At 41.3% G+C, this 18,498-nt stretch overlaps 1 protein-coding gene and 1 long non-coding RNA gene across 2 annotated transcripts in view; one reads left to right on the top strand and one right to left on the bottom strand.

Annotated features, from left to right (window-relative positions):
* Positions 1-36: 36 nt before the first annotated feature.
* Positions 37-18,316, bottom strand: LOC148320326 (androgen receptor-like). Its single transcript, XM_088279021.1, has 8 exons — positions 16,967-18,316; positions 11,908-12,059; positions 11,637-11,753; positions 6,839-7,114; positions 6,284-6,428; positions 2,914-3,044; positions 1,719-1,867; positions 37-1,254 (listed from the first exon to the last, which is right to left on the bottom strand). Exons 1-8 carry the CDS (start codon positions 17,944-17,946, stop codon positions 1,096-1,098), a joined length of 2,109 nt encoding a protein of 702 aa, XP_088135147.1. The 5' UTR covers positions 17,947-18,316; the 3' UTR covers positions 37-1,095.
* Positions 17,036-18,498, top strand: part of LOC148320324 (uncharacterized) — a 29,320-nt gene continuing 27,857 nt past the window's right edge. The window contains exon 1 of the long non-coding RNA XR_015839564.1: positions 17,036-18,095. This is a non-coding gene — a long non-coding RNA (uncharacterized LOC148320324). The remainder of the gene's footprint in view (positions 18,096-18,498) is intronic.

Below are 18,498 nucleotides of genomic sequence, written 5' to 3'. Positions count from 1 at the left end.
AGTTGGCATGCGTAAAGATAAAGTTAATCCATTAGTTTTAGTGTTATTTTTAGTTTTTTTTTTAACGTGCATGTGTGTGTGTGTACGGTGTGTGTCACCCCATCTCTACGGTCATCACAAAGCACCGACAGTCTGCAAGCGTTTCTACGGTGACGCCATCTTGCAAGTGTTTCAAAAGCATCAAGCACAATAGTGACGTTTCGCACACAGAAAATAAAAAAAAAAAATCATGTTTGCATAATCATGTGTACAGAGTGCATTAAAGATTTTGGAACATTTCCGCTGAAGCAAATATGACTTGTGAATTTGACAGTTGATATTCCCCAAGAGCAAGCCTGCTGTTATTTTTTAAATCGTTAGAGATGCTCGTTAATAATCCCCCAAAAAAGTGACCACTTCATACTGTAGCTTCAAACTTTAATATCAGTACATAAAGACTTAATATCTTATCAAAGTGTATGAAAATGACCTGAAAGTCAAAGAAAAGTTAAAGATGCCTTAGCCTTTACCTTTTATATTTAAAAGAGCATTGCATGCGGCCATTATTTCTTTTTTCTTTTTCTTTTTTTTTTTTTTAAATCGGTACCGCCACATTTTTGCATTTCATTGCCAAAAATATTCCCCAAAATTCTACAGTAACGGATTCAATTAATATCTGACAATGTCACACACGACTAAGCAATATTATATTCGGAAAGGCATATTTTATTTTTATTTTTTAATCCAGTTCTTGTAAGTATCGCTTAGGCTTTGACTGAACAGGTGTACCTAATGAAGTGTCTGGAGAGGCTCAAACATGTTTGCCAGCCTACTGGTAGGTGTGATGTTGATTTGTAGACTGTGTGTGTGTGTGTGTGTGTGTGTGTGTTTGCTTTGTAGCATCACAGCTTGGACTCACAAAACAGAAACAGACAAGCTTGAGAGGCTGAGACCCCCCCCCCCAAAAAAAGGAGATAAAATTATCAGAGAACATGAATAAGAGCTCATAATTATTGGGAAACAGTACAAAGCCATTGTTAAAGTTTATGCAGGCAGCAAAGATGTTACTTCTTGATTGAAAAAAAATAAAAATAAAAAAAAAAACATTTCCACATTTTACTCGTGAAACATGATGGGCTTGGCCAGACCCGCCAGGATCCTTGGCACATGGACTGAGATGATTTCTCCGATCATATCTGGGAAGCTCACCTTGGCGTTTAGCGACTGAGCTTGGACAAACAGGTCAAATGTAAACTGCTGCAGCTTCTTCACCATCTGAAAGGCAGCAGAAACGACACGTCACTTGCGTGGGATCGTTTCAAGACTGGAATTGACATTAAAGGCATTTTTTTTTTTTTTTCAAGCCTTGCATTATTGTTATTGTAATTCACATTATTTTATCAATCCATCAACTCATTTTCTAGCCTATTCCAGCTGTCTTTAATTTTCAACACATTTGAACATTTACATCAGCAAAAAAAAAAAAAATCCATTGTTCCCCATTATGTCAAAAAATGTACTTGCGAGTCAACCTTTTTTTTTTAAATCATAATTTCCATTTCATTAAGATGTGCTGGAGGAAGAAAAAAAAAACTAGTCTGCAATTGACAGGCCCACCGTTGGAAAGATGTGCACAAATTTGGGATTAATGCGTCTTTGTTTTTAACAGACCGGTATTGTTCCTTCTATTTTGAGTCTTGGCAAAAAGTTTGGATTGCAAAGTGACGGATCCCACTTACTATGTGGAGGGAGTCCATCAGTCGCGTGAGTTGGAAGAACCGCTGCGAACTGGGTGTAACGCGATAATTAACCAGCCGGTTGAGTTCGTTGATGTAGCTGTGGCGCAGCTCGTCAAAGTACTTCTTGCTCTTCAGACCTTCCACTGGAACTAAAAAAAAAAAAAAAAATTTGTCAGTACCCATTGTTGGTTCTTTAACAGACGGATGACAACAAATTTGTCCATGTAAGAAAAGATGAGCCGCTGGAAAAAAAAAATGGTGAAGTTAATGAAGTTATTTCTTGAACTCCTTAACTTAAGTCAAAAAGTACACTCTGAAATGTATTTTAGTACAAAAGTCATCCGCTGTGCGGGTCATTTTTAGAGACATAATCCATTGAATTTCCCTTTGAAAAAAATTCATTATACTGACGACCTTTTATGCCAATGTGTCGCCCAAATTGCATCATTCACTTTTTAAAAACAGGCCCCAACAAATGTGACTTTTTGACTTTAAAAAAATACATGCGAGTATAATTTCTGTTGTTGATCAATGCCCCACATAAAATAAAATACACATTTAGATAAATTGGCAGAATACTTTCTCGCCTATTAACTTGCATGGTGTTTGTACCGAAGATGGGGGGGGGGGGGGTCGATCACTGGCCACGATCAAAACAACATGTTCCCACAGCTTTGCTAACGTTTTCGGCACAATGACAACGCATTAGCAACGACTCATTCTTGTCGTTGCAACATCAAACAATTCTCTTAAAAATGGCCACGGACGGGAATATGTTGCGTCATTATCCTTCACGCTCCCTGGCTAACGTGGCTCCACATTGCGGCTGACCCGGATATTTTTCTGCATAATGGATCCCTGAGATAACCAATCAATTCATCAAAAACGGTCGATACCAGAAAAATCGCCTGAAGTACTTTTTTACCAAAAAACGTCTTCACCATGACAAACACATCTTCTCGTTTTTGCCCTCATTTGAGGACATAACCCAAGCCACTTGGGGAAAGATCTCCTTCCCAACCGCTAGACCTTCAATAATGAGGAGGCCACAGTTTTCATCGGCGCTACTGGGCCACCCACGCGGGACGACGTACTTCCTAACCACGAAAACGCCATTTTAAGGGCACGAGTCGCCGGAGGTTCACAGTCACGCCGACTGAAAGTCCGCAAACCAATTGAACGAGTTCCAACTTACGGATGCTGAAGAGGAGCAGCGCCTTCATGCATAGGTATTCCTCCTGCGTGAGCTGCATCACCACAAACTCCTGCGACAAGTGCTTCATTCGGATGCAGTGCTCATACATGGTGGAGATTTGCATCCGGTGCCTGCGCACGGTAAGAAAAGCGCAAGGTGAGCGGCGAGGTCATGGAAAAACACTCGGATGGCAAGAGAAACGAGACATCTAATGTTTTACACGTCTGACATTTGGTTGTGTGATGAGCAGCGGGAGACGAGGTGTGAGGTGAAATTGGAACGCAAATGGAACAAATGTGCATTTGCCTTCCGACAATATTAAGTCGGGGAAAAAAAATATCATTGCGACGAGCAGGAGAGAGCGAGTGACCAGAGGTTGACCACAAAAGTGAAATCATTTCACTTTTGTTCTATTTGATTAAGATTTGGGAAATAACCACAGTGTAAAAAAAAAAAAAAAAAAGTGAAGCCAGGACGAAGCGGCAAGAATCATATTTCATCAGTTCAGGATGTAATGGAACATTTTAGATTATTCGGCAAAATGTGACTGAGCCCGGCGGTCCAAACCAGTGCACGACCTTACAAATGGACCACTTTTCTTTATGATCAATTTGGTACTTCCTCAGACAGGAACGCTCGCGACAGCAGCGTAACAGGTGTGTGCAGGCAAATGTATTTTTGTTTATGTTATGACATCAAAAGGAGAGTTTGTGTCAAAACTAAGTAAATATCCATACATTCTATTGGTGTTAATTTAACACCTATTGTGTTATTTTTTTAACACCATGCAAAGAGTCCAGTCACACTACCCGGTGTTTCAGAAAAATGACAAAAATGTTAGTGTAACAGCAATAAATGTAGTGTTGACAGCGGTGGGTTGAGGGAGGGAGGAGGGTTGGGGGGGGTTCATCCAATTAGAATTCAGCAAACTTGATTCCATCTTGCAAGCGCGGAGGAAAATGATGCTGCAGAAAATTGTCTCGACCCTAAGCGGTGAACTTGAATCGCTACGAAAGGGCGTGGTTTCAATTTCAAATCCACACCAGAATCTAAGTGACATCCTAAACGACTACCGAGTGCTGTTAACGCAACATTGAAATTCCATTTTTTTTAACAACATCTCCACTATCCTTCAAATATTTAATGGAGGCACAGTGTCCACTGGAGCAGAGGCCATTTTGAAGAAAATCGTACTTTAATGAAATCGTAAAGACGGGTGACGCCGAAGCGCGAGACTGGGCTAAGTCCGCAATTAATTCTCATTTTTCAGATGTCTCCCACCTGCGATTGTGCCGCCCAATCTTTTTTGCGACAATTAGAAGAGTGCAGTCAAGTATTGGCGGAGGCTTGGATGCAAAGGTGCAGCACGCCTCCACATCGCTTTCAATGAAAAAACCCAACAATGATTCAATCAGTGCTGAATTTGGTGTCTCATTACATTTTTTTTTTTTTTTTTTTGGTGGCTCTTAAAGGATAGCCTCGGCTTGGCAAGAGACAGTAAGCAGCCAAGTGACAGGGAGCACTTCAGTCCATTAACACTTCGCACTCACATTTCTTTCAAATAGCTCAAATTACCCACCTTTTCGGAATTACACGGGCTCCACCAGACATAATTCACCGCGCCAATTTGGATCTGATCATCCACCACACCTTGAAGAACAACTCGAGTAATCTGTCTTCGATCCTGACACTGAATTTAAGAGACTTCAATTTACTCTTAAATGTAACTTTAACAACTTGCAACTGATTAAGTCGAGCCTGATGTAGTCGTGGGTTCAAAATGGATTTGAACATCATTTTGGGGGACACATTTTCATGACCAATATCCATCCAATTTTCTATCCCGCTTTCCCACTTTTGGGTTACGGTTGCGCCGGAGGCGGATCGGGTGCTAATAATTGACTTTAATGAAAAAAAAAAAAAAAGTTACTTGTGTGTGATGAGTATGTCCAAATGAGATTGCGTTTGTGTTCGTTGGGGGGGAGGGGCTAAAATGTGGACATAACAGGTGTGAGGTTATTTTTTTGGATCTCAGTTCAGACATTCCTGTGTAAATTTGCATGCTCGCTTTTTTTTTTTTTTTTATCCTTCAGGTCGGCCTACTCTGGCTTCCTCCCCCATTCCAAAAACAGGTTAGGGTGATGGAAGACTCAAGGACAGGGGTGTGCAAAGTTTTTGATTGGCAGGCCACAATGGGTTCTAAAATTCGACAAAGGGGCCGGACCAGGAGCAGATGGATGGAGTGTTTTGGTAACCTCACCTCATTGCAGAAAAAAAAACACATTTAATTTGAAATGAAAAATTATTACAACAATATATATGTCTTTGAAAAACCACATTATTTAGAAAATAAAACATTAACAAAGTTTATTTAATTTTTTTCAAGTTTGGCGGGCCAGATTAAAACATTTAACGGGCCGCATGAGGCCCCCGGGCCGTAGTTTGCCCACACCTGGTGTAGATGATGAATGATACTAATCAAGCTAATGGATTTTTTTTGCTGAGTTGAATTATGCATGGTTAATCTGTATCCCCCACACACCCAAAAAAAATAAACTACCTTTTATCTGTTAAAATAAGCGGCGAAATGCCAGAAATGCATTAGTGTCTTTGCGCAAAAATAGAGCTTAATTCGACAATTTTAATCATTCCAGCGACACGTTTTTTGTGTATTTTTTATTTATTTTTTGCCAGCCCAAACTCATCTATACACTAGTTCTATTTTTCCAACACTTTTTGTTGCTAGTTTGCATAATTGCAGTGTGGTGTCACATTTGAGAAAAGCACAAACAGGAAAAAGGGGAAAGTGAAAGAGCGAATGCAAATACATTTTGTGTTTTCTCCTCCTGCTTTGCAAACTATATTACCTTCACACTCTCAGCCAGCATCTTCATCATCCAATCTATCAGACACTCACTCACCTTTTTGGGTCAGCTACCATGAAATCAATAAAAAGGAGATAACCTACAATTTACAACAGTGCAGTTTATATTTGAAAAGAAGCCATTTCGACTAATCAGCCAGCGTACTTATGGAAGAGAATACCAGCAAGCTATGAAGACGTTCTTACTTATTGTAAGCATTAGAATTCCTTCCACGGGTTGCCCCGCGGTCGGTGATAACTCATGTTCTCATCTGAATCAGTTTCACTCAGCTGAGCCATCGGAGTTTAAATGACGAGAACTAATGTCCCTCACGTTCATCCCATGGTAACCACGGGGCAAGGCTAAAAAGCATGAAACTATTTGGAGTTTATGAAAAATCCTTAAAAAATTTTTGGGGGTTTGTTTGTGATTTGACATAAGCAGTGTGTCTTGAGCAAGTGAGAGCAAAAGATGTCAGGCAGCAAGAATTGAATTTGATCATTTACTCGTTGAAGACGAGATCCGGCGCAAAGTACAGCATCCTGGCGTTGGTGTTCTTATAAGAGCGCCACCCCAAGGCAAACACCATCACAGTCATCCACGAATTCTGGATGACGGTCATTTGGTCATCCACATGTAGAGTCCTAAAACCTACAAACACAACAGGAATTTGAAATCACCTCAACATCTCTTGAAGTTTAAATTGAACTCATTCACTACCAGCCAAGTAATAAAAATTATATTTGACGTATTTATCCGTCAATGGTAGTCAATGAGTTAACTAGAAAAAAAAATGCGATTGAATGCGTCAGCATTTCCTCAAAAATACCCGACGGGATTCCTCATGGATCAATTTCGGGTCACTTCTTTTTTTTTATTGACTTGTTTTGGTTATCAAATGCTGTAACAACCAATGGACAAATTATTTTTTAATTATTAATAAAAAATGTATAAAATGTAAAAGCATTCCTCCATCCTAAAATGTCCTTCATTCATTTGGAATTCGGAATTACGGTGATGATGCTCGACAATTTGAAACGAGTTGAACGGTCGTCTCTTACCTGGGAGCCCTTTAGCCCATTTGACCACTTTGACCAGCTGTCTTTCTCCGAGCTGATTGAGGCTGGTGAGCAAAGTGGCTGCCGAGTCGGGCTGGCCGTAATCGTAGCCCGCGTTTACCATTTCCGGCTCGATGGACTCCAAGATGTGAAGGAAGACCAGTTGGGAGTTGGCATTCAGGCTTGATACAGGCGGGACATTTTGGATAATCTCCACTTTATGAGCAGGATGATCCTCTGTGGCATTTTTGGGTTGTCCAATCTTTTTCAGTTTGCGTGCTAGCAAAGGAAAAAAAACCAAAACAAAGCAGATCAAATGCAGTGTCAAGTGCCTTGTTGGTTCAATTGTGGTTCACACACGAGATTAAGAAAAATTGGGTTCGACAAAAATTCGTTTGGGGAAAGTCACGCGTCCGGATTCACAATAATTTATCCATCCACATCAGAGAGTCACGTCTTCTTGTGCCATTTTTCTGATAAAGATCTGAACACACTTGGCAGAAAATTCCACTTTAATAATCAATTTTAAAATGCTTCATGTGTTTATTTTTTTTTAAACCCTTAAAAAAAAAAATTGTCAACAATACCGTGACTAATCTTCTAATCTCGCCATCTTTTGAGTCGGATTGATTGTCAAATGAGTCTCATCTGGTGGAAAGGTCTGCGGTCATCATTTGAGGGGCGTTTTTATTTTCTGGTTTCCTTCTAAATTCTTTCCGATGTAGACGATTTTGCAGGGTTGAGTTGCAAAAACAAAAAAACTCGACGTGACGCCAACAGTAAAGATGAATTAAGACGACATCAAATGCATACGTTTGCGGACCCTCGGACGTCCACGGTACCGTGGTGTTTATTCACATACCAAAAAAGGACAACGGCAGAAAAGTGTTGCCGTCATTTGTTTCCAAGATATTCGCTTTGTGTGCAAAACGTGCAAAAAAAGTAGAGATGAACGTTTTGGATTTACGTGGATTTTTCATCATTTCATGACTGCTTTACTGCCTCGGGGCCTGGACGTCAATCAACAAGTAAATGTGCGTCAACAGAAAATGCGCCTTCTGGACTGGCCCGGTCCAGATCGGTACGTTGTGGCAAGAGCTCGCATGCACGTTGCTGAACTGAAACCGTTTTCCAAAATCCCTCCTGACCACTTTTGGGTTGTGATGAGAAACTTCAGCAAATGTTTGCTTGCGATTCTTATTGGCAAAGGAAGCGTAAGCAGTTACTAATTCCAAAAGGTGCACATGCTGTTTCTACCCTGCGCTGTTCTGTGATGTGATGTGTTCAGTCCAAACATGAAAACAAAATCTGTGTGGCGCTAGTTGAGGAAAACTGTACATCGGCGTGACTAAGGATGCATGAGTGAGAGATGGTCTTAATGAACACAAAAAAAAAATGCATTTTTGACGTCTTTAGTCGTCAATGGCAGTAAATGACAACTTTTTTTGACCCTCCAAAGTGAGAAGAAATCCATTCGGTATTTTTAAGCTGCCATACTACATATTGTTGACAAAGAGATGTTTTTTTGTTTTTTTTTAATTCTGTCATTTGTGGCTTGTCAGTATGAGTGCAAGCTATCCGGTTAATATTTCCCTTTTTATTATTTATTTTATAATTGTTTATATTTTGTACGTTTTTGCTTTCTCTATACAAGTTTATTTTTTAGCAAAAAAAAATGTTTAGCACAGATTTCCGGCTTTGGGTGCAACTTGTGGCTGCTACAGAATAGGAGGAAAACAGCCGTATGAAAAATTGATATTTGTGTTCAAAATGGAAGTCCCTATTTTTGGACGTTCAGGTAAAAAAAAAAAAAATCATTTGTTAATTTTCCTGACTGTAAATTTTCTCTGTGAGGAGAGTCTTATTAAAAGTGCCGTTTAAATTTGCAGCTCCGTAGGCTCAATATTGAATCGCCAGTTTTAGACACAACTTAAGCCAGCCTCAAACGAGGTTGAGCTGAGAGCAAATTGCAAACGGTAAAAAGGAGTTCTCTCGTTTGCGAGGCTGACGTATCGAAATTTGGATCCCATGCCAAACATCAAATAAAAGCGCTTAATTAAAGGTTCCTGCTGGGGATTGTCATTGGTGGTCTTGATCCTTTTCCGTCGTACAGTGTAAACACGTTCTGTTGAACTTTAGCGTCGCTCATCCTTGAGCTTGACGCCAACATAAACAAAAGACTTCCAATGAGGAAGATTCCAAAATTGTTGCACGCGCACATAAAGCCTTCAAGTTGTCAAGATTTTGAAGTGAACAAAGCAATAAGCATTGCTGGAGTTTTTTTTTTGTTTTTTGTTTTTTTAAATTGTAAAAGGTAAGCTGGCAGGCCTCGTTGCGCCTCCTACGTCACGATGATGCATTTAAAGTTTTCTTTTCATGAATTTGCTTGAATTGTAAGCCTTACAAGGAGATGAGCTGTCTTGCGCACATAGTTGCACCCTCGGTGAGCCTTCATTTTTCTATTCATGCGTCACATGAAGATCTCGAAATATCACCGCAGGATGGTCGGTGAATGAGGACAGCTTGCACGGGGCTGCATCCTGCTCCTGCGCTATGAAAAAGCTCCTTCCATCTTATTTGAGGAAATAATTAACATTCCAGGAATAATAGGGAATTCATTTCAGCCCCCAAAATTGAACCTTTTTAAATGATACTTGAGCAGATGCTAAACTGAAGGGGGAAAAAAAAAAATAAATGAAAAAAATCATAAAATTAACTGCCGTTTGCCTCGCTTTGAAGACTTTCCAGAACTGAAAGAAATAAAAATGTATCTTAAAAATGAAACATCTACATGTACTACATGTACTATTCCACGATGAACTAGTACTGGGCACTCAGTCGAGTGCTGACCTCCACCGTGACTCAACAATGCTAATTTGCAACAGAATTATGGAACAAATCCAAATCTGGATCATAGTCCAAAAATTAATCACTTTAACCTGTTTCTACCGCAGCTGCACAGCAAACTTGATTCAGTTGGGTTCTCATTGAGCTGGTAAAAAAAAAAAAAGAAAGAAAAAAAAGTGCTAATTGCCTAACATGCTTTAGGAGGAAAATCAAAACGCATCTTAAATTTTGCCCCGTGAATCTCCAAAAACATGTCATGCCGCGAGCGAATGACACATTTATAAAAGGAGGCTCCTTTTAGCCCCAACTCCAAAAAAGTTGTCCCTTTTTATGACCAATCACTGCATTAGAAGGCATTTTGGCTCCACGGGTTTGTCACCGACGAGTTGCCAAATTGCCAGCATGTCTGCTGCTTTAATTCGCACGTCAGCTTTGTGCCCGCCGCACAATTTTCACTGTAAACAGAATGAGAAAATGGAGAGGAGTGGAAATTGAACACAAGGCCAAAATGAGTCCACTACATGTCAATTCTTCCAGCCTAATCTGACAAGCACGATGTGGCTGACAGTAAGGGGAAGTGAATCAAATAGGTCGAAATTGCACGGCGCCTCCGTCAGGGGCTTGATTATCACTAACATCCCCTATTGTGATGATGCTGCAATTGAGAGTTGTCGAGGATGTGCACTGGGGAAAGACTTAAGTGCTCGCTCTTTCTTGGCAAGGCGCTAATACTTTGACAACTTTGCTTTCCCTCTAATGTGTTTTGTTCATGCGGTACACTGAGCTTATTTCCATTCATTAAAATGGCACCTGAATTCAGTTCGTTTGTGATTACTCAGAGAATTGTCACCAATTAATGACAAATTTCACATTAACTCATTTACTGCCATTGACGGCTAAAGACGTCAAAAATCCATTTATTGTACTTGGCTGGCAGGGAATTAGTTAAGTAAGATAATTCAGCGATGGTCTATCCGTGCTTCTACTTGTAAAACAAATGATAGTATAGCCATTTCTTTTTCGCTATCTTGGTTATATGTGGGTAAATAAAAAAAAAAGACGCTTATTAAGTGCTTTTTAGAAAAGGTTATCGATGATTTCAAATTTTAGGCATTGCAAATTGTTCTGGCTCATTGAAATTCACTTCTCTTTGCAGATTTCCATGGGCTTGTTTAGACCCTCTCCAGACCCTTGTGAGGATAAGCGGCATGGATGATGGATGGATGGATGTTTAGACCCTCAAAATAAGTCTTGTTTTATTGCCAAACTGCGCGTTTCCGTGGCAACAGCGGATTGCAAAAGAAAAATCATGAATTTCATGTGAAATAAATATGGTTACGGTTCAATGGCTAGGAGAGTAAAACACGTATTTCCTTTAGCCAGTAGGTGGCGCTAAGAATTTATAAGAATTTGCGGCACCGGAATGGCCACGCCCTTCGCCGAAAAGTCACAATAATCGCCGTAGAGCATGATCAGTGTCGTGAGGCTTTACTGACAAATTTTCAGTTCAATTTGTTCATAACCTTGATGAAGTACATGAAAATGCAAAATCAGATTTGTTGTCACCACTAGGTGGCACAATAATTCTAAGAAAATATTGTCATAAAGGTGACTATATCTACGAGAAGTTTGGGATTTTTTTGGGAGCATGTGCAGGTGAGTTATTAGGTGTTTCCTGCTTTGTGGCAAAGGCAATGTGAAACGAGACCAAAAAAAACCATAAAATTTACGTGCGCTACACCATGTACATGCATTGCCCTTCAAATTCTGCTAATTTTTTATTGTGTCAATGCAAAATGGCTCCCTCATACTTCCACTTAAGCTCGCAGGACCCTCTGGTGCATTGCAGCAACATAGTCAAAGGAGAACCCCCCAAAAATATTCAACAATAAAAAATGAAAAAAAAATCCTCTATATCCAAAAATGGAATTGAACACATTTTCATCCAACCTACCTCCAAGAGTCATCCCAGCTTCAAAGCACTTCTTCAGCCTACAAGACGGACAGTTTTTTCTCCTCAGTTTATCAATGGTGCAGTCATTCTTGCTGGCACACAAGTATTTCTGCTTGCCTTTGGATAAAAAAGGAGAGTACATGTCACATGTCGGTCAGCAAATCAAAGCAAGGGCGATCGATATCTAATGTGTCATTTCAGTTGGGGGTGTGCATGTGTGTGTGTGTGTGTGTGTGGTCGTAGCGCAATGCTCCTTTCTGACTCTGTTTACCTTCTGCTGCTCTTTTGAAGAAAACCTTGCAGCTGCCACAAGTGAGCGCACCATAATGGCACCCGGAGGCCTCGTCCGAACAGATCAGACAAGCTCTCTGTGGCGGGTAGAAGAACTCCATGGGGATCATGTGCTCTCTGCCAGTCTCAAACCTGCAGCCCAGGACAAGAAACACGCCACGTATATCGCAACATTAATCAACTGGTTCCAACGACTGCATTTGCAAAACTGAAACGTTTTTTTTTTAACAGTAATTTCACAAAAAGATTCAAATGTACACTGACTGGCGTGTAAAAAGCTGTAAATATGTTTATAAATATTTATTTTAGTTGTTAATTTGATTGGCGTGTACTGAGAGCTGTTTCAAATATTTTTACAGGTGAGCTCATTCTGGCGTGTTTAAAAAAAAAAAAAAAAAATTATTTATCATGCGCTTTGTGAAATGGCACTGTCCCCTTTCTAATAAAACATCGGTCATCTAATCTGTTGTAAATACTTTCAACCTAGCCTGGATAATCCCAAAAAATAATAAAATTGGCTGCATCGTCCACGTTCACAAATAAACACCTTTCTGCAAATAGGCACCTCGTTTCACTATATTATGGCCGTGTTTCCACTTGGAAGTACAATTCAACCCGCAACCCTTGTGAGGAGAAGCGAAACAGATGATGGATGGATGGATGGTCCAAATCATTTCACTTGGGCACTGTTCGGTCTTCAATCTTTGAGTGTTTGTTGAAATAAATACTGTCTGCTTCAAATAAATGCCTGCTAAAGATTTATCTACCTTAGCCGTCTGAAGTTTATGACAACTAAAGCTGGACTTTAAACCTGTAATGCAAAGCATGTGCAGGCACCGAGGATGTTAAAATGGGCTGAGTTATAGGTTTTCACTTTGCGTCATAAATCGACAGCTTCTAACTGTACGCTTTTGGGACTGGGGACGATGTGGGAAATATTTGCGTGTCAAACGTGCAGCCAAAAAAGGCTGACGGGGTGGGTGGTGATGGTGCTGGAGGCGGGGCAGGATGTGCCCAGCGTCAGCCTTTGCGCACAGACAGATGGGCAAAAAAAAAAAAACAGCCAGACATAACGACGACTCGGATATCAAGGTTCACAATAAAAGAGACAAGGGCAAAAAGAAAACATTCACACAAGACAGTATCAGTTTGACGAGTAGAGTCGAAAAAATAGGAAGCGAGTGGAGGTGTAAGTTCCATCAAGGGTAAAAGTGAGAAATGTACTCTCTAAGATCACTTTGGTAGATCAGAGAGAGCACACATGAACAAAAGCAGCTGCACGTCATCCCAAATGCAAATGGCACAGGAAACCGTTCCGTCCCATTTGGGATAATTGTCCTTATCTTAAAATACAATGCATTACATTCTCCAACTTCATGTCAGTGTTGAACAAAAATTAAACCCATGAGGCACCAGGAAGCTATTGCTTAAAAAAAAAAATATATATATATATTTTGAAGACCTTAACAGTTTACTGCAGATGCGGTACAAAAGTGCCAAAGTAAGGCTGACAGTGACGTTTGTTTCACACTCAACTGCCACCGACTTATTATAAAGTCTGCGAAGTGTGTCTGAAAAGTTTCTAGTGGAAGTCATAAAAAATCTATTTCAAATTCAATTTACAAGTTTTTCCACTTTGAAAATCCCCCGAGAGCAGGGGTGTCAAACGTGTGGGCGGAGGGCCAGAGCCGGCCCATCAGGTGGGGGATTGTTCGGTCTGCAGGGATGTTCCAAGTTCAGCGAACCGTCAAAAGTGCGATACGTGTGCATATTGTCATCCTCACGACACTGAAATACAGTATTGTACTATTTTAAACGCTTTTTTTTTTAAACGATTGCAACTGACACGAATCATTTGTTTTGAAATACATATTTTTATTAACTCACTACTTGTCCTCGTTCCGTGATCCAAAATATAAGGTAGCGCTTTATTAATTAAGTGGCAGTGAATGAACGGCGCAAGCCCATGAAAATTTATGACTTGACTGTCTAAAATTTGGTTTTATTTGGAGTTGAGAGAAGTTAAGTCATTTGTGGCGAGGTGTTGAGCACTTATTGCATAGAACCATCACATCGCAACAAAAACCCATAGACACCCAAGTTCTGGCAAAAAAAGTAAAAAAATATATGTATAGAAAGTTAAAGTCTCCTTCACACATTTGGAGTGCGCCAGATTGTTTTGATGTCCTGCATTGGGTGGGAATCGGACTTCAGGGACACCTAAGAACAGCGCTGGCCTTCTTAATCAGCCTGCCCGGCTCTTTCGACCGCCAGGAGGTGAGATCATGTTTCCCCAGTCGATCACTCTCGAAAAGATGGCTGCTATGATGGAGTTCTAAAATGAGCTCTCAGGAGGTCCCCCGTTTATGTCAAAGGACTTGAGCCTATTCCCAAGATTGTCCGCTCCGGCCTTTTTTTTTTTTTTTTGTCGTTTGTTGTCTAGTCTCCTTTCGAAAACTTTTGCAGGTGATATTGGGGGGGGGGGGCAGTACATGAATTGCCTGAACCGTTTCTTGGAGGGATGCGGATCGCATTCACCGCCATTTGTCCATATTATGATCCGATTGCAAAGATGCGGGTTCTTTCAATTTGTGCCTCAGTGCCACTCCATTGAACTTGCAAATGCGTTTTATGCCGGACTTGAGGGGCGTGGAGAACAAGAGATTGTAATCAAAACTCATTTTTCAACTAACAGTCGTCGAGGAAATAAATTGTGTTGTCTGCCAATTATTTCACAACTCGCCCTAGGAGGTTAATATAATATTTTTCGGTATTGAGCGTCAGATTCGTAGCAATAAACTACAAACAAATAACCAATCTTAATTATTAGAAATTGAACGTAAAGTAAAATGTGAGCTATAGAAATGCACCCTGGGCATGCCGTTGGAGCATTTACGGCACTTGAAAAATTTTTTACTTTAAATGCCATGTTGTGGTTTTGTTGGTTCTGATTGGATCAGGTTTTGTCATGTTCGACCCATTTTTTTTTTCATGTCTGTCTTGTTAGGTGATTGAGTCCACCTGTTCTTATGAGCCTGGTACTTGTGTCTAACAATCAGCCTCTCTGCCACTCCTGTCTCGTCCACGTATTCCCTTGTTGTCACTTCACTTTGCTTGTGTTTAGTTCTGTTTTTTTTTTGTTTTTTTTCATTCAATTTAATTTCGTTTTTTATTCCTTTCTGTTCCTTGTTTTGCCTTTTTGTTCTTTTGAAATCAAATTCAATTTTGAGAGCCTGAACTCAATCCCTGCAAATGGGGTCCTCAACTTTGCCAAACTGCCGTTGGAATGCAATTTTGAATCGTTCCAAACACATTTAAAGACGTAACGTGTATTACAGGGGAAGTCAACCCCCAAATTTTTCTTTTCAGAAATATGTTTTAGACAGCGCCACTTGTGGAAACATGGCATTGTGATTAATATTGCGTTTGCGCAATATACGTGAAGCACTAAGCTGCTTTTTAATTTCATTATTAGGTTTAAAGAAATTATTGGACCAAAGCAAACGTGTAAATTGGAATCAAGGACTCGACACAAATAAATTCAAGTCGCTTGTCGCTTGGCCTCACTCAACCGGTCCCCCCCCCCCCCCTTCCGAGGCCTCGTTTTGTGATTTGGCTACTGCAGGCTTCACCGCCATGGATGTGGTTCAGTAATTCACGATGAATATGATTTGATGGAGGATCTTTGCCGTTTGCGCTGAATTAGACGGGGGGGGGGGGGTCCAACGCCACACAGTGCTCACAAGCGGGAGGGATGACATCAGTGTGACATCTCTTCTGTCTGGTGTCCGCTAAGCTCTGTTAAGCGTTTTCTTTTTTTGTTCTCATAATTCGAGAGGGTTACATCAATCCTTTGTGGCATTCGGTAAAAAACACGAGGGGACTTTAATTTAAGATCCACTTGCTGTAATTTCACGTGATACAGATTTGATCATTTATCACTTATACATAATTTCTATTTACAAAAGACAAAAAATAGCACCCTGTTGTTTCTTATGTATTTTGAGCGTTTTTTTTTTTAAATTGTCTAGTCATAAATAATCATTTCCTTTCTCCCGCTCATTCTGTGACCTGAAGGCTATCTCAGCTGCTTTTGAGCGAGAAGCGAGGTCCACCCAGCGTTCGCCGTTACACAATCACAGGGCACATGCAGAAAAACAACCATGAATACGCCATTTAGAAGTCTTCAATCAACATAATATGCATGTTTATGGAATCTGAGAGGAAATGGGAGACGCAGAAGAAAATGAAACCTGTCAACCCAACATAGAAAGATCCGAGCCAAGATTCTTATCCAGAACCCCAAAACCAGACATGCAAGGCCGCATGCCGCACTTTCATGTCCAGCCCCAAAAAAAACTAACATTTTGGTCACATAACTGTCATTTAGGGAAAGTTCAAGACGCTTAAAAGTATGCTTGGATAATGAGCAATATATTTGTCATAAATTTTGCCAAAATGCGCAGGTCTTTGCAGAGGTCTTGGGTCACCAGTTTGGCAGTAAAACATGTATAAATATTTGTACAGAGCAACGTGGAAATTAGTTTCATTGCATTTAAATTGAAGAGATTCTTGCTATTGGGGAGGTCACGGTGAATATTTGAGTTCGGCCATGAGCCTGGGTCAGTCACTCACTAATTTGGCAAGCACACCTTTTTTTGGGGGGGGCGCTCTTCATTTCATGCTGTGATATTAAATTAACGCCTATTTGGGCAGTGTTTTGGGCATACACTAAATAGTTAGGGAGGAAAATCTGATTTGGGACATCACCCATTCAAGCAACATCAAGTTATTCTCCCAATCAATAATGAGAATGACAATGGAACGCTACATAAAATTATCTCAATAAGTTTAGGTGAAATTAGACTTGCAAAGTAAACTTACGGTACTTAACCAGCGTTACATTTTTTTTTTTCAAAATTTATCCAGCTCATTGTGTCATTAAAGTCACATTTGTCATTTTTAGAGTTATTGTAGATGCCACGTTTGCTGTTTATTAAAATAAAATAAAAGTCTAGTTTTAAGTATGTGATGTTTACCTGGACTCGTTGTAGGCGACATCTACCCACTGTCCCACCTCCGACTTGATGAAGTTGGTGTTGGCGTAAGGCGGCATCAACATCCCACTCGGGGGGAACCATTGCTCGCTGCGTCCGGTGTTTCTCTCGTACGGCTCGCATATGAACGCCTCGTTCGCGCCACTCGTGTGCGGCGTCGACAGGCACTGCCTCGTCCCCCAAAGCTGAGCGTTGTACCTGTCCCCGTGGCCGTAATTGGAGCACCACTGCGCCTCGTCAGACATTTCGTTTAGCTCCTCCGACTTGACACTGACGCCGTATTGCTCCAGCTGGTAACCGCCGGCGTTTCGGCGGTAGTCGGGAGACACCTCCATGTGCATGTAGGCTCGGCACGACGGTTCCACGACGCAGTCTTGACCGTGAGGCCCGGGCGGCGTGAAAACGGTCATCATGTGGTCAAGTTGTTTCGAAGTTAGGTCAGCGGAGCCTCCGAGCGTGAAGTCCAAAGCGGAGGTCGGTGCGAGGTGCTGTTGAGGCAGCGTCGTCTCGGGACTTTGAAACATGGCCTCCCGCTCCTCTTGTCCCACGGGGCGCCTGAACTTGGCGACGGGGACGGCGGCTCCCGCTTGGTATAAACAGCCGGTGGTCTGCTGGTGGTCGTTGGAGGCGCCCTGCGGGACTGTGTGCTCCGCGTCACCGGGGTCGTTCGAGTCCAAGGGGAGTCCCAGAGACACGGACACGGCTTTACACAGCTCGCGGGCTGTGTCCGAGATGGTGGCGCAGGCAGGAATGGCGCGGTGGTCGTCCTGACAGCTCGCTTTACCCCTGTCATACGCTCCGTAAATGTTCTCATTGTCGGCTTCCGTCAGCCGGTTCGTCTCACCTCCTGTGGAGTTTTGGGCCAAAAAGCGACTTTGTCCCGGCACATCTTCACCAGTCGCTAGTTTGTCCCCCGCTGGCCATAATGTGCTACAAGATGACTGTCTGCTACTTTGGCTCATTTCCCAAAGAGTGTGTGTGTTTTTTTTTTCTGTTGTTGTTGTTTTTGGCCACTTAACAAGTCCGGAGAGCGAACTTTTTTTTCTGTGCTCGGCGCGACCGTGGAGGCGTCCAAAGTGTGAGAGCAGCTTAAGAACCTCGTCAAAAAAAAGTGAGTCAGAGTTCTTTCAGTGGACGAAAGCATTAAAGTCTTTGCTGTTGCCAACCACTAATCGCACATAGAAACACGACGACCAATTGCGTGGAATTAAAACGTGTTGATGAGGCGACAGACCTTATTCAATTCAATTTTGATGATGCGCGCAACTCACGCTAAAGCCACAAAGCAATCCTTTGGATCAAATGCGCTCCTCCGAACGTTCTTGCGTAATTCCAAAGTGGCACGAAGTGGGCAGGGCAGTTCGCATGTTCTAGTTTTCATGGCTTCTATTAGTGGGGGAAGGGGGGGGGGGCATTAGTGTGTATTTTAGGGTATTCTGGATTTTGTACCCGTTATTTATACTTTAGCAACTACCGACTCAAACTTTTTGATTTAGAAAGATTTATTTTTCTGA

Source organism: Idiotropiscis lumnitzeri, chromosome 17 (assembly GCF_059441095.1).
Source record: "Idiotropiscis lumnitzeri isolate Australia: NSW breed Sydney's pygmy pipehorse chromosome 17, RoL_Ilum_1.0, whole genome shotgun sequence".
In the NCBI taxonomy this organism is placed as follows: domain Eukaryota; kingdom Metazoa; phylum Chordata; class Actinopteri; order Syngnathiformes; family Syngnathidae; genus Idiotropiscis; species Idiotropiscis lumnitzeri.
The sequence above is the reverse complement of the archived record's forward strand: the minus strand, read 5'-3'. Positions and strand labels throughout refer to the sequence as shown.